We start from the raw sequence: 17,344 nt of genomic DNA, 5'->3' as shown, positions 1-17,344 counted from the left end.
AGAAGCTATCCAAAAGAAAAGCAGAAAAAAGACTGAAAAAAAAAACTGAAGAGAACATCATTTGTTCTGTTGTAGAATAACTTTAAGCAGCCTAATATATGTCTAATTGAAGTCCCCAAAGGAAAATGAGAGGATAGAAGTATTTAAAAATTTAAGAAATTTATAAATTTGATAAACTCACATATGTAAGATATTCAACAAAACCCATGCATAGAAAAAAATGAAGAAAACTGCAGCAAGTCAAATGATAATCAAATTGCTTAAAGTCAGTGACTAAAAATCTCTTAAAAGCAGCTAAATAAATACACATTACCTAGAGAGGAACAAAGATAAGGATGAAGCAATATCTTGGCAGAAACAATGCAAACTAGAAGAGAGTGAAGCAACATCTTTCAACTACTGAAAAAGAGAGAGAGGGAGAGAAAAGTCAACCTCAAATTCCTTACCCAGTGAAAATATCTTTCTAAAAAACAAAGGTGAGCCCAGCAAATCCATTCCCAGGTACACACTTAAAAGACATTAAAACAGGTACTCCTACATTTGCTTGTATTTGTGTGTTCATAGCAGCACTTTTTATAATAGTCAAAAAGTTGGAAATAACCTAAATGTTCATCAAAGGATGAATGAATAAACAAATTAAGGTAAATATACACAACAGAATATTATTCCGCCGTAATAAGGGATAAAGTACTGGCTACATGCTACAATATGGATGAACATCAAAAACAGTATGCTCAGTGAAAGAAACCAGACACAAAAGGTCACATATTGAAATGAACATAACCATATCAACAAATATATTAGATGTTAAGGGTTCTAAAAAAATCTCCAATTGAAAATCATACTTTGTCAGACGGGTAAAAAGAAGGATGGAAAAACATACACCTTGCTAATACTACTATTTTAGTAGTTTTCGCTGTAAAAATTTGACAGTAAAAGACATCCAACAGTTGACAGTTTTTAGTTACACAGTGAAAACTGAAAAATAATAGTAGTAAGATAAATTAAAGAAGATCTAAATAAGGGTAAAGATGCAGTGTGTTCATGGGTCAGAATATTCAATATTAAGATGTCAATTTTCTCTGCTTCATCTATATTTTCAACTTACGTAATGTCAACCAAAATCACAGCTAGTTTTTGAAAAACATTAACAAACTGATGATAGAATTCATATAGAAATGCAAAGAAAAAACCAGCTAAACAACTTTGAAATGAACAGCATTGGAGGAACAATACTATCTGATTTCCAGATATTCTAAAGCTACAGCAATCAAGACAGTGTGGTACTGACATAAAGACAGACAGATAACTGGAACAGAGAGTTGAGAACAGTCTCACACATAAATGATCAATTGTTTTTCAATAAATGATGCCAGAACAGTTGGGTTTCAATTATGCAAACATCAATTTCAATCTATATCTTCCACTCGATATAAAAATTAAACGAAAAATGAATCACAGACCTAAAACTATGAAACAGCTAGAAAAAAACATATACAAAACCCCTTATGACCCTAGGTTAGGCAAAGATATTTAAAATACAACACCGAAACACAATCCCTAAAAGAACAAAGTGATGAACTGTACTTGATAAAAGCATCTCTTCAAAAGACATTGTTGGCTGGGTGGGATGGCTCACACCTGTAATCCCAGCACTTTGGGAGGCCAAGGTGGGAAGATTACTTGAGCCCAAGAGTTTGAGACAACCTGAGCAACATAGCGAGACCCCATCTCTACAAAACACACAAAAAAATTAGCCAGGGGTGGTTGTAGGTAACTGTAGTCCTAGTATTTGGAATGCTAAGGCTCCCAATAGTTTGAGGCTATTGAGGCCAAGAGTTAAGGCTGCAATGAGCTATGATTATACCACTGCACTCCAGCCTGGGTGACAAAGTGAGACTCTGTCTGTAAAAATAAATAAAAAAACATCATTAAGAGGTGAAAAGATAAGCCACAGGGTGGGAGAAAATATTTGTAAATCATGTATCTGATAAATGACTTGTATTTAGAACACATAAATAATACTCAAAACTCAAGAATAAGAGGACAAACAATCTGATAAAACAGACAAAAAATGTGAGGAGACACTTCTCCCAAGAGGACAAACAGAGGGCAAGAAGAAACTCAAATGAGAAGATCCTCAAAATCGTTCGTCATTAGGGAAATGCAAATTAAAACCACACTAATATGCCACCACACACCCATTATAGAGAAAAAAAAACTAACCATATCAAGGCAAGGATGTAGAAAAATTGGAACTTTCATACATTATTGATGGAAATGTAAAATGGTACAAACATCTGGGAAAACAGATTAGCAGTTTCTTAAGATGTCAAATAGACACCTACCATATGATCCAGCTAGTCTACTCCTAGATATTTACCCAAGAGAAATGAAAGCATACATCCATACAAAGACTTATATGTGAATGTTCATATGAGCTTTATTTAAAAAAAACTGGAAATGACCCCAATGTCCATCAACAAGTGAATGGAAAAACAAACTGTGGTACAACCACACAATGAAATGTTACTCAGTAATGAAAGAAGCAAAGTACGAATAAATCTTGAAATAATTATGCAGAATGAAAGAAGACAGATTAACAAAAGTATATGCACACTGTATGACTCCTCTTATATAAAAGTCTAGGAAACACAAACTAGGCTGGGTGTGGTGGCTCACGCCTGTAATCCCAGCACTTGGAGAGGCCAAGGCAGGTGGATCACGAGGTCAGGAGTTCGAGACCAGCCTGGCCAACAGAGTGAAACCCCATCTCTACTAAAAATACAAAGCCGGGAATGGTGGCACACGCCTATAGTCCCAGCTACTTGGGAGGCTGAGGCAGGAGAATTGCTTGAACCCGGGAGGCTGAGGTTGTGGTGAGCCAAGATCGTACCACTGTACTCCATTCTGGGCAATAGAGTGAGACTCTGTCTCAATAAAAAACAAACAAACTAATCTACAGTAACTGAAAGTAAATCAGTAGTTGCTTAGGGACTGAGATGGGGAAGACTGGGAGGGAAGAATTCCAAAGGGGCATATGGAAACTTTTGGGGAGATGTATGTGTTCATTACCTTCATTTTGGTGATAGTTTCATGGGTATATTCATGTGCCAAATGTTAAACTGCACTATACCTTAAATGTGCAATTTACTGTATATCAATTATACCTCAATAAAGCTGCTAAAAAGGGGAGTATCTGTTTTTATTTTGGGTATTACTTAGCATTGTCATTTTGTCCATTCACTTACGTATAACCTCAGACATAATCTGAATAGCATTTAACTCAATGGTAATTCTAACATTAGTTATTTGTATTTCATCTGTGTATTATCAAAAAGGCCAAACTGATTTAAATATTTAAACTGATCCAAAGAATAGAGATCCTGAACCAGCCTAGCCAATATGGTGAAACCCTGTCTCTACTAAAAATACAAAAAATTAGCCTGGCGTGGTGTTGTCCACCTGCTATACCAGCTACTCGGGAGGCTGATGCAGGAGAATCACTTGAAACTGGAAGGCAGAGTTGCAGTGAGCCAAGAATGCACCACTGCACTCTAGCCTGGGCAAGAGAGCGAGACTCTGTCTCAAAAATAAATAAACAAATAACATAAAATAAAGAGTAAAGATCCTGAGATAACTTCCTTCTGTATTATTTCACCATCTATTATGAATAGTCTATTGTTATAACAGCAATCTAATACTAATCATTCAGCTAGTTTATATAATTATTTTAAGAGTAAACGATATAATTTTCGTGAAGCAGAAAAAAGTAAAATCCATGGAATACTTTAAATATTTTATTTTCAATCTTAAGGGAAAAGTTATATACTGAAGTTGGTATGGATCCTTTAATACAGGATTACTGATTCTTTCTCCAAATGTCTTATGAAATATTTTCAAACATACACAAAAGTCCAGAACTGAGTACTAAACCTATATGTACATGTCATCCAACTTCAAACATTATTAACATTTTGTGATTCTTGTTTCATTTGTTGAGCCCTTCCTCCTTTTCTCATGAAATATTTTAAAGCAAATTCCAGGCACCATACCATCTCATATCATAAATATTTCAGCATTTAAGTATTTTTCTCAATATAAGAAATAGATTATTTAAAAATGGTTTCATGCAAATTATACTTAATTATAGGAGCATTTAACACTTAATTTCTTATGTTTTCTCCGAACAATGTATAGACGTGTGTTCACATTTAGAAATTCTTTCTTTTTATGTTTGAGACAGAGTTTCCCTCTGTTGCCCAGGCTGGAGTACAATGGCACAATCTCAGCTCACTGCAACCTCCACCTCCCAAGCTCAAGTGATTCTCGGGCCTCAGCCTCCTAGGTAGCAGGAATTACAGGCATGTGCCATCATGCCCAGCTAATTTTTGTATTTTTAGTAGAGACAGGGTTCCGCCATGTTGGCCAGGCTGGTCTTGAGCTCTTGACCTCAAGTGATCCGCCTGCCTTGGCCTCCCAAAGGGCTGGAATTAAAGGCATGAGCCAGTGCACCCGGCTTCTTTATTTTTAGAGACGGCGGATCTTAATTTGTAGCCAAGGCTCAAACTCGTCAGCTCATGTGACCCTCCTGCCTTGGCCTCCGAAAGTGCTGGGATAATAGGCATGAGCCACTGCATCCAGTCCACATTTAGAAATTCTTATTTCAATTAACTGAAATGCTCAGGAAGGCATGTAATTTAATATTTTACTTTTAAAAAATATTTTTGAGAATTATTGTGAAATTAAAGCCAACATGAGGGATCTACAATATATTAGCAAACAGAGGTTCATTTGTTTCTTTAAGTTATTCATTTATTTATCTTTTCTGCTTCCAGCTAGCAGTGTGCTGGAGTTGGCTTGCAGCAGCTTGTAGGACTTCTCTATTATTTCATATAAAGACTTGTACATGGATGTTCATATGAGCTTTATTCCAAAAACTGGAAATGACCCCAATGTCCATCAACAAGTGAATGGATAAACAAACTGTGGTACATCCACACAATGAAATTACTCAGCTCAGACCACAGGGCTTCCGTAGCTGATGAGGATGGGATTCGAACTGCATGGGCAAGGACTTCATGCCTAAAACACCAAAAGCAATGGCAACAAAAGCCAAAATTGACAAATGGTATGTAATTAAACTAAAGAGCTTCTGCACAGCAAAAGAAACTACCATCAGAGTGAACAGGCAACCTACAGAATGGGAGAAAATGTTTGCAATCTACTCATCTGACAAAGGGCTAATATCCAGAACCTATAAAGAACTCAAACAAATTTACAAGAAAAAAAACAACCCCATCAAAAAGTGGGCAAAGGATATGAACAGACACTTCTCAAAAGAAGACATTCATACAGCCAACAGACCCATGAAAAAATGCTCATCATCACTCGCCATCAGATAAATGCAAATCAAAACCACAATGAGATACCATCTCACACCAGTTAGAATGGCAATCATTAAAAAATCAGGAAACAACAGGTGCTGGAGAGGATGTGGAGAAATAGGAACACTTCTACACTGTTGGTGGGACTGTAAACTAGTTCAACCATTGTGGAAAACAGTGTGGCGATTCCTCAGAGATCTAGAACTAGAAATACCATTTGACCCAGCCATCCCATTACTGGGGATATACCTGAAGGATTATAAGTCATGCTGCTATAAAGACACATGCACTCGTATGTTTATTGCAGCACTATTCACAATAGCAAAGACTTGGAATCAACCCAAATGTCCATCAGTGACAGGCTGGATTAAGAAAATGTGGTACATATACACCATGGAATACTATGCAGCCATAAAAAAGGATGAGTTCAGGTCCTTTGTAGGGACATGGATGCAGCTGGAAACCATCATTCTCAGCAAACTATCGCAAGAACAGAAAACCAAATACCGCATGTTCTCACTCATAAGTGGGAATTGAACAATGAGATCACTTGGACACAGGAAGGGGAGCATCATACACTGGGTCCTACTGTGGGGAGGGGGTAGGGAGGAGGGATGGCATTAGGAGATATACCTAACGTAAATGATGCGTTAATGGGTGCAGCACACCAATATGGCACATGTATATATACGTAACAAACCTGCACGTTGTGCATATGTACCCTAGAACTTAAAGTATAATAAAAAAAAAGAAATTACTCAGCAATGAAAAGAATGAAGTACAAATGAATCTTGAAAGTTTTTAGGGATTTTGTGAGCTGGCTATCAAACACAACTAGCATTAAAAACTAAATTATTTAAATTTATAGTAAAATACATTTTATTAAAAACAAAGGTAAAAATAATCAAACTTGTCAATTTAAAATTATTTTACTATCATCTGTGCTCTTGAGTCTGTTGTGCGCTTGAGTCTTGAGTCTATGTCTGTTGTATCTGTATGCTGCGAACATTAAGTACTGGTATGCTGCTGACAATCTTTACTCCATCTTCAGTAACCTTAGGTTGGTAGTCTGAAGTTAGTCATGGTGGGAATATTTATACAACAGATACAAGCCAATGTTACAAATCAAGCTCTCCCTCATATCCCTCTTGGAAAGCTGGTTGTTAACATTTACCACCGCACCACTGTGTCTACCCCGAGCATTAACTATGTGTCAGGCACTGCAATAAAATGAAGTATTTCTGGTTTTATGAAATTTGAGGATAAAGATCCTCCAATGTTATAGTATAAAAGACACTGTAAAGATTATAAACAGATCCTTAAGAAAACAAGTAATACATGACATATATTAATGTTATTTAACATATGACTTTAAAAAACCCTTTATTGTAAGAGAAATAGTTTTCAAAACTTTTAAAATATTAACTTCTTGGCTGGGTGAAGTGGCACATCTCTAATCCCAGTACTTTCAGAGGCCGTAGGCAGGTGGATCGCTTGAGCCCAGAAGTTCAAGACTAGCCTGGGCAACATGGTGAAACCCTGACTGCACTAAAAAAATATAAAAATTAGCCAGGCATGGTAGTGCATAGCTATAGTCCCAGCTACTCAGGAGGCTGGGGTGGGAGGAGCACTTGACCCTGGGAGGCGGAGGTTGCAATGAACTGTGATCATGCCACTAAACTCCAGTCTGGGTGATAAAGCCAGACCCTGTCTCAACAACAACAATAACAACAACAACAAAAAAAAAAAAGAAGGAAAAAAGAAAAACTTCTTATGTTGACACTCAGGAATATTAAATAAATAAAAGGAACATTAGCGAAGCAGTACCTTCGGTTTAAATTGTTTTACGACTCGAATTTCAAAAGTACGGAAAAATATAATTAGATCTTGACATCAGAAGATGATTAAAAATGCTATGTAAAATGCATACATATATATTTACATAGTTTAAATGACATAAGGCCAAGAAAAAGAAGCAATATGAACCTGATTTTCTAAGTGTAAACAAAGTTAAATTTAACAGAGGAGTGATTTTTCATTAAACACAGAGGTAAAAACCTCTATTTTAAAATCCTATTTTAAAAATGATTTACTAGTAAAAAACTGAAAATGTCACCAAAGTTTGCCAAACTTGTTTTACCAGTTGATATTCTCAGAAATCAAAGCTTTGTCTGTCTAGTCTGCATTTATACTTAGTCTGGGCATTTAATCTTCCTTTTGTTTTCAGTTTTGCCATACACTGTAAGTTGTTTTACATGGCCTTAACATTCAGTTAGTTTCATAAATTGTGAAATCATTTTGTACTAGCAAACAGCTTATTTTAAAACTGCTCAGAAAAATAAAAGAGTCAAAGAATTAAAATGAATACTGTGATTCTTCATATGGGTTTCTTTTGTTTAAGTTCTTTACCTCTTGTGAAAGCTGTGTTACTTGGTCCTTTCGATGTTCCAGGTCTTTTAAAATCAGCGAGTTTTGTTTTTCCAGTTGAAGCACTCTTCTTGCCAAGTGAACACTAGGCAAATGAAATGAGAAAATTAATGCTTAAAAGTGAAATACTGCCCAAAATATTCAAAATGTGTTTGTGTACTTGAAAATAGACATCATTTCCTAATTATACTTAAATATTAACAGAAAGAATACAGAGTCAAATAATATTTTCAGGCACCAGTAGTGGAAGACCAATACCCCACAACTCAGAATTATGAGAGTAACAACATTAAAATCTCCATGACATAACCGTGATATACTGATTACTGCAGTAACGGTTTTTAGCCCTTGCTATAAAAGCGGAGAGTTAACATTATAATACTTGCTTGAAAAGACCACAATACAGCAATTTACAGCTTGTCTCCCCTTTTATAAATATTTTCCAATTACAAATCAGAAAATTAGTTGAAATATAATAAACAATAATTAGCTTATCACTTTGAGAAGTATCAGAGTTTACTTTAAACAACATAATGCACGTTATAATATAAAACAAAAATGAGGTTTTTAATTGAAAGTAGAGATGAAAAAGATATACAAAACTTAGAGAATGTCTATAGTAAAGGCTAAGCTTCTGTACTAAAAAAAAAAATCACTCCCTCTGATACTCTACATTACCATAAGTTATTGCACTGACCTTTAGTATTTAAAATTACATGTGAAACATCTCAATTCTACTTTTAAGAAACAATTATAAGAATAAAATCTATTCCTTCTAACTATGGTGGGAGGAAGTGGCATCTTTCTTTAAAGAACTGCTAATAATTTTGAGAAGACATGTTGCTCCAAAGACCCTCTCTGCATTTCCAGTAACTTAACATTTTCATATTTATTGTATTTTCATGTTTTATACTAGGTTAACCTACTAATTTGTGAATTGTAGAATTCATGGAATCCTAGATGGAATGTTTTATAATGACAAAAAGTAAAATAATGGTGGTTTAAATAAAATCATAGGGCAGAAATAATTCTATTGTATTTTAATATTTCCCAATATCAGATAAAGAAATGCAGACAACACTCTAAAAAAATGTTAAGACCAGGTGCAGTGGCTCATGCCTGTAATCCCAGCACTCTGGGAGGCTGAGGCAGGAGGATCACTTGAGGCCAGGAGTTCAAGACCAGTATGGGCAACATGGTGAGACCCTGTCTCTACAAAAAATATAAAAATTAGCTGGGCATGGTGGTGCATGCCTGTGGTCCCAGCTACTTGGGAGGCTGAGATGGGGGACCACTTGAGCCCAAGAGTTTGAGGTTACAGTGAACTAGGATTGTGTCACTGCAATCCAGCCTGGGGTGACACAGTGAGATCCTGTCTCTAAAAATAATGATAATAATAATAATAAAAAAATAGTGTTAAGTATCATCCTAAACATCTATTTCTAAGAACTCGTACCAAATAAAAAAGATAGGTTCTGGCAAAAGTTTATATAGTGATTTGAGTTGCTTGTTTAGATCTAAAATTCTATCCTTTCAACCGGCATTAGAGACGGAAAAAGCATACAGTCCTCATTTTTTGACAACCACTATTTTTTTTTTTAAATAAAAACTTTACTGACATATAATTTTACTGATATGCAACTTAAATATCATAAAGTTCACCCACTTAAAGTATACAATTCAATGTTTTTTAGTATATTTAAAGTTGTGCCACTATCACTATAATTTTAGAGTATTTTCATTATCTCAAGAAGAAATTCTGTGTCCATTACCAGTCACTCTCCATCCTCCCCACATTCCAACTTCCTCCTTTGCTCCTCAAATTCAACCTTAGGGAACCACTAATCTACTTTCTCTGTTTATAAATTTTTAAGGAGTTTACAGTTTATGACAATACCGTTCTTCATTTCCCAATATAAATATACCAAGTTCTCTCTAGTTTGACCCTAAAATAACAAAATTTCTACAAATAAAATAAGCCTTAATGTGAATTTTGTATTTTGAATCTGTTGATTCTATTACATGTTTGCAAGCATCGGTTTATCATTAGCTCTATTTTTATTAGGTTAATTAAAAAATCTTAAGCACTATCTTTATTCATATTTTTATTCTTTCTTACCCTTCATTTATGTCAGATGTAACTTTTTTCATCTTTCTATCTCCCATAGAACTTCACACTAGGGTCACTTAAACATGGTAATTTTTCAATAAATACATGTTGAAGGTACAGAACATGTATGTGTATACTCAATATAGAACAATAAACACAACCAAATGCAATTACACAGAAATAGAGTTACAAATGAATGAAATGGAAGACAAAAAGATGTAAGAAAATAATGAGATGCCACATATTACCAACAATCTGAAGAAGATAATGATTTGAAGACATCAAGTTTAATAATATTAAATTGTTCATTTGGTTTGAGCGTTTTTATTTTGTTTGGGAATTGCATAATGTTCTTATACAGATATGGTGGTACCACTTACCAATAAAAATATGTCATAAAACACTGACTCAAGAAATTCTTGCTGGGTGAGGTGGCTCACGCCTGTAATCCCAGCACTTTGGGAGGTTGAGGCGGGGGGATCACCTGAGGTCAGGAGTTTGAGACCAGCCTGGCCAACATGGAGAAACCCCATCTCTGCTAAATACACAAAAATTAGCTGGGCGTGATGGCAGGCACCTGTAAACCCAGCGACTCAGGAGACTGCGGCAGCAGAATCACTTGAACCTGGGAGGCGGAGGTTGCAATGAGCCGAGATGGCGCCATCGCACTCCAGCCTGGGGGACAAGAGTGAGACTTCGTCTCAAAAAAAAGAAATTCTTGGTATGCTAGTGCTTAAGCCTTAACACCAGGACTACTTTCTTCAAACAAGAATTTCCCTGATTTTGACTGGGGGATTCCAAGTAAGGAAAATCAACTCCAAACAGAAGGAAAGTATCTATGGTATCTTCAGACTGCTCACAAATATGCTCTACAGTGCTTTGATTACCAGTTTATAGTACAATTTTGCTGAGAAAATTTTTTTGAGAATTCATGGTGATGGGAAGGACCATGAGTATTAGTATGATTGTTGATGTCATTTATGATGCATAATGATAATAATGTAGAAGATAACATGGTACAATTGGTCTCCAGTATATATGGAGTTTACATTTTAAAAACCACCTCTAAGTCAGTTGTAAGGACAGTAAAACACATTTCCTCATATATATATTAGAAATGGTATTAAAGTTCTCAGTTGCCCTAAAAGACCCATTTAGCCCACTAATGTAGTACAAACACACACACACAGAAAAGAATAAAAGATAATATAAAATCTTTCATTAAAAGATTATACTCAGATTTATTAAGATTATATTAAGGATATAAGAGATTACATTAAGATTTAATGAAAAGAAATATAAACAAGATACATTTAAGCAAAAGAACACAGCAGAAACAAGAAATATAATTGTTTTCATCATTATAATACTTATAGTAAAACAAAAACGGTAAAAAAAATTAGGCCAAGGCAGGCAGATCACTTGAGGCCAGAAGTTTGAGACCAGCCTGGCCAACATGGCAAAACCCCACCTCTACTAACAACACAAAAATTATCTGGGTGTGGTGGCACATGTCTTTAATCCCAGCTACTTGGAACGCTGAGGCACAAGAATCTATTGAATCCGGAAGGCAGTGGTTGCAGTAAGCAGTGAGCCAAGATCGTGCCACTGCACTCCAGTCTAGCAACCGAGTGAGACTCTGTTTAAAATAAATAAATAAATAAGGCCGGGCCCGGTGGCTCACGCCTGTAATCCCCGCACTTTGGGAGGCCGAGACGGGCGGATCACGAGGTCAGGAGATCGAGATCATCCTGGCTGACACGGTGAAACCCCGTCTCTACTAAAAATACAAAAAATGAGCCGGGCGAGGTGGCGGCGCCTGTAGTCCCAGCTACACAGGAGGCTGAGGCAGGAGAACAGCGTGAACCCGGGAGGCGGAGCTTGCAGTGAGCCGAGATCCGGCCACTGCACTCCAGCCTGGGCGACAGAGCGAGACTCCGTCTCAAATAAATAAATAAATAAATAAATAAATAAATAAAGGAAATTACTAATTTTTTTCTTGGTGCTGAACATCAATGACTACAGAGAAGCAGGGTGATAATCAGAAGAAACATATTAATTCATTTGAAAAATACTCATGAACACTTCCTTTTAAGAAACATGTATTAAAAACCTATAATCTGCATAGGCACTGAGAATACCTAATATCTACTGGGAACATCTAGGCAAATTTAAAAATTACTGTAGTATGTTAAATGCTAAGAAAAGGCATACCACTAAGGAATAAAAACTAACACTAACTAATCTGGTGAAGAAGCAGAGAAACAGCATTTTAGGTAGAGGGAAATGCATATGTAGAGGATGAAGTGCTAGGGAAAATTCTAAGTAGTATAGTATAGATCAATAATACATGGTGCATGGTGAGGGTTGAAGCTGGAGAGATACAGGCAGATATATGTTATGAAAAGCCTCATATGTTTGCATTTTATCCTGAAGTTGGTTAGGCATAACATGATCTGGTCCGCACTTGAGAATGAGTACTCTATCAGCAGTGTGCAGGATGGCCTGCAGAAGGAATTAGACTACAGTCATTTAGGAGGTCATGATCATAATCTAGATCAGTGGTCTTTAAAAGCAGTTATGTGCAAAATTATTTGTTGAACTGTGGGAACTTTTACTTACATTTATTTTAATGTTAAATTATCTTAAGTTTTCATTTTCTGTGTAGGTTTTATATCATTATGTACATGCTATTCATATGATAGCACATGCATACATAATCTGTAAATATGAATACATAAAGACATATTGCTGAGTGTGTACTGAAGTTTTTTCCCAATGAAGATTTGTATCAAAAAGTTTGGAGACCACTGGTCTAGGTCAGCTTTGTCCAATGGAAATATAATGCAAGCCACACATGTAATTTAAAATTTTCTAGTAGCCACATTAATAAACAGTGCAAAGCCCTTACCTCATATGATACCAAAAAATTAACTAAAATGGATCAAAGACCTAAATACAGACGATAAAACTATAAACTTTTAGAAGAAAACATATGAGTAAATCTTCGCAAACTTAGATTTAGCAAAGGTTTCTCAGGGCAGCAAAAGCATAACTAATAAAAAAATTGGATGAACTGGACTGCATCAAAATTTAAAAATTCTGGGCTTCAAAATGCACCATTAAGAAAGTAAAAATATCTTTTTTTTTTTTTTTTTTTTTTTTGAGACGGAGTCTCGCTCTGTAGCCCAGGCTGGAGTGCAGTGGCCGGATCTCAGCTCACTGCAAGCTCCGCCTCCCGGGTTCACGCCATTCTCCTGCCTCAGCCTCCCGAGTAGCTGGGACTACAGGCTCCCGCCACCGCGCCCGGCTAGTTTTTTGTATTTTTAGTAGAGACGGGGTTTCACCGTGTTAGCCAGGATGGTCTCGATCTCCTGACCTCGTGATCCGCCCGTCTCGGCCTCCCAAAGTGCTGGGATTACAGGCTTGAGCCACCGCGCCCGGCCAAAATATCTTAACAATTTTAGTTTTGTCACGAAAAAGAAAAAAGGGCTGGGTACGGTGACTCACGCCTATAATCCCAGCACTTTGGGAGGCCGAGGTGGGCAGATCACTTGAGGTCAGGAGTTTGAGACCAGCCTGGCCAACATGGTGAAACCCCGTCTCTACTAAAAATACAAAAATTAGCTGGGCGTGGTGGCAGGTGCCTGTAATCTCAGCTACTCGGGAGGCTGAGGCAGGAGAATCGCTTGAACCCGGGAGGCGGAGCTTGCAATGAGCTGAAATCGTGCCACTGCACTCCAGCCTGGGCAACAGAGTGAGACTCTGTCGCAAAAAAACAAAACAAAACAAAACAAAAAAACAAAAGAGAGAAAGAAAAAAGGAAAAAAGACAGTGAAAAGGCAATCTGCAGAATGGAAGAAAAAATTTCTTATCACATATCAGTTAAGAAACGTGAATCCAGAAAATATAAAAAACTGTTACAGTTCAACAATAAATACCTGGCACAAAGGAGGTATTTAGAAATTATCTATTGAATGAATGAACGTTCACTCCTACCTCCTGTTTCTTCATAATCCAACAAATATGGAGCATTGTCGATCTTTGGAAGTTTTGCTAACTTTATAAACATAAAATCCTGCTTTAAATTAAATTTCTTTATTTGTGAGGTGAAGCATTGTCTCGTATGTTTGTCAGACATCTGTATTTTTTACAGAGTGAACTGATGTCTATATCCTTTTCCCATCCGCTTTCAAATCTGACCTTCATGGTTAGTTTTACTCTATCTCTAAATTATTTAAAAATATCAAGGCCCTCTATAATCTCACTGGAACCAACCTTATTTGCCATTGATGTCTACTCTACTTAATGTCTCAGAAATATGTTTTCTGTGTTCCTTTCACTGCCTTTTGTTGGTCCTCCAGTCTGAAGATTTTCTTTAAAGGCTCCCTTTGAGTTCCACTTCCTCCATTTCTGACTGTGCCAGCCTTTACTGATCTCTATTCCTCTGACTGACACAGCCTAGCCCAACATATGATATGGTACTAAAGTTTATATATTCTTTCATGTATGTTAATCATTTCTCCCTAAACAGATGCAACTCATAAAATGACAGGAGTCTTATCCCCTGTGGTATCTAACTATAGAGCTGATCAGAGTGGGTACTTAATAAATCTTCTTCTCCTTTTTTTTTTTTTGGCAGGGTCTCACTCTATTGCCCAGGCTAGAGTGCAGTGGTGCAAACATGGCTACTGCAGCCTTGACCTCCTGGGCTCAAGTGACCCAGCTCAGCCTCCCACATAGCTGGGACCACTGGGGCATTAGGATGATTGGCTCATTTTTAAAATTTCTGTAGAGGCTGTGTCTCACATTGTTACCCAGGCTAGTCTCCAACTCCTGGGTTCAGGTGATCCTCCCACCTCAGCCTCCTACCGTGCTGGGATTATAGGCGTAAGACATGTGCACAGCCATAAGTACCTCTTGACTGATTTTGTTTTAAGTGCATTTTGTTCAAATGAACACATTGTTAGAAACCATATTCTGAGGTTGCAGCACCTCAACATTAAGGTACACCTATTGCTAATAATGGGCAATTAAAGAAAAACAATAAAATACAACTAATGCTCAATATTAAGCATTGAACTAGCAATTAAAAAGTGCATAAAGTTAATAAGAAGGCAAACGTCTTAGATACCAATTCACCACTTCTATATTCAACCTTCTAAAACTTTAAGTGGGCATATTGCTTTGGTGAGTGATTTGGTGCTATAGGTGGATCCTCTTTAGAAGTCTGGGATCTTACAAGTGGGAAGAAACAAGAGTGTTTAAATGAAATTCAAAACAAGACAGATGAAGAACTGCTTAACTACAGCCGAGTTTATGCCTCCTCAACACAATGAACATACAATGAAAACAAGTCCTAAGATCTTTATCTTTTTAAATTTTTTGAGTCAGAGTTTTGCTCTTGTCACCCAGGCTAGAGTGCAATGGCATGACCTGGGCTCACTGCAATCTCTGCCTCCTGGGTTCAAGCAATTCTCCTGCCTCAGCCTCCAGAGTAGCTGGGATTACAGGCACCCATCACCATGCCAGTTAATTTTTGTCTTTTTAGCAGAGATGGGGTTTCGCCATGTTGGCCAGGCTGGTCTTGAACTCCTGACCTCAGGTGATTCACCTGCCTCAGGATCCCTAAGTGCTGGGATTATAGGCATGAGCCACCATGCCTGGCCCCGCTAAGATCTTTAAGAAGAATAACTATGAATAAGTCAGGAAAAATGACTCTTGCTAAAGGCTATTTTTTTGGTGTAGAATGTACTGAATTTCTCAAGAAAGCAATGCTTTTATAAGCTATCTATTGGGACACTTAAGTAGGTACCATACTTCTTTGTAATTATTAATACATTAATTGCCATATGATTTTCACTTATACCAAGATTAAGTTTGATATCATCTAGAAACTAACATCATCAGTATATTGGTTGTATACCTAAATATTAAACAAAAATTTCACCTGTTTCTTGGTCAAATTAGTATTCCCTAAGGGTTACCTTTTAGCTCTCTTAGCACTTCTTGATGCCAAATATAGGTTATTGGTCTTGGCTCTGTCCATGGTATCTGTATTTCTGATTACTACATACAATTTCCTAACATTTTCAGCTTAGCCAATGTGGACATGCCGAGTTTTGTTTATATCTGAGATATTGAAGCACAATGGAGGACTGATGCTCTGTTCTGGGTTCTTCATATTGGTATGGTGTCTTACTATTACCAAATCTCCAAATGAACAAGAATATGTGAGGCATGATTATTAGTTATTTGATCTTTCTCAGTTTCAGTAGATCAGAGTTCTATCTCTACTAGCACGGCATGGAAGATGGTTGTAAAGAAGGGGACATGTGCCAGAAGGATCCCACTTTCAAAAAGCTTAAGGTTGGTCCTTATACTACCTGCTCAGCTGGAAATGACTGAGGACTAAATAGTGATCTCATGCTGATTATCTGTAGTTATATGAGACTTTCTCTGGTTTCTTCTATAGGCTTACACTTCCAAATTTGTCAGGAATAGAATAGCAGCAACTTTTTAAAGAACTATTCCTAAAGCCATCCCAAATGAAATGAGTACAACTTTTCCTAAGGACAAAAATGAGAACTCATATATATGAGAATAAAGGAAAGGAAAACATGTTTATCATACATAAAATTTTGTTAGTTTCCTCTGCTTTATTTTTTTTTATTATGAAGCTCAGTAAACTGAAAGTTTTAACTTAAAGCTTTTTATAAAACTAGAGAAACTATAGTATGCAGTAAATCTTACAATTTGAAAGGTTTAAGAACATCAGAACAGTCTCCACATTCAGATTAGCCAAAACACAGAGGCATATACAAAGACCACGTTAGTGCCTGGGTGTTACCATTTAGTGTGGCAGGTTAAAGGGCATAACCAAAACATGTAACCAGAAAATCTTGTTCACTATTTTCAAAACAATCCCGACAGAAAGGAAAACATTACTTCAGATTTTCAAGTTTAGTCAAGGAGAGCCCATTTTATTTTAATGTACTTTAATTGTATAAGCCCTTGTAACTTTCTATAATTGTGTCCCAGAAAGAGTTTTAAAAAAATTGGCTGGGTATGGTGACTCAAGCCTGTAATTCCAGAACTTTTGGAGGCTGAGGTGGGATGATTGCTTGAGGCCAGGAGTTCAAGAACAGCCTGGGCAACACAGCAAGACCCTGTCTCTACAAAAAATAAAAAATAAAAAAATTAGCTAGGTACAGGGTGCCCAGCTACTCAGGAGGGCAGAAAAAAGAATCGCTTCAGCCCAGGAGTTTGAGATAAGAGTGAGCTATGATGGCACCACTGCATTCCAACCTGGGTAACAGAGTGAGACTCTTAAAAACGGACTAATATTAAAGAAAGTTTCATGTTTGAGGGGTATCCCTACTAATTATTTCAAGAGGCTTCTGTACAATTTTAAAACAAT

General features: G+C 36.7%; 1 protein-coding gene across 6 annotated transcripts in view; it reads right to left on the bottom strand.

Moving 5' to 3' along the window:
• PIBF1 (progesterone immunomodulatory binding factor 1) overlaps positions 1 to 17,344 on the bottom strand; it is a 238,531-nt gene that overhangs the window by 75,886 nt on the left and 145,301 nt on the right. For 5 of the 6 annotated variants that reach the window (XR_012427009.1, XM_005585991.4, XM_015439336.3 and 2 more), the window contains exon 14: positions 7,797 to 7,899. Coding sequence is in view for 5 of the 6 variants with exons in the window: in XM_005585991.4 (XP_005586048.3) it covers positions 7,797 to 7,899 (103 nt within the window). In the remaining variant the exon portion in view is untranslated. Of the gene's footprint in view, positions 1 to 6,300; positions 6,443 to 7,796; positions 7,900 to 17,344 lie in introns of those variants that run through there. The other variant, XM_015439337.4, reaches the window with a different exon arrangement.

The sequence above is a fragment of the Macaca fascicularis genome, chromosome 17 (assembly GCF_037993035.2).
Source record: "Macaca fascicularis isolate 582-1 chromosome 17, T2T-MFA8v1.1".
Classification (NCBI taxonomy): Eukaryota; Metazoa; Chordata; class Mammalia; order Primates; family Cercopithecidae; genus Macaca; species Macaca fascicularis.
The sequence above is the reverse complement of the archived record's forward strand: the minus strand, read 5'-3'. Positions and strand labels throughout refer to the sequence as shown.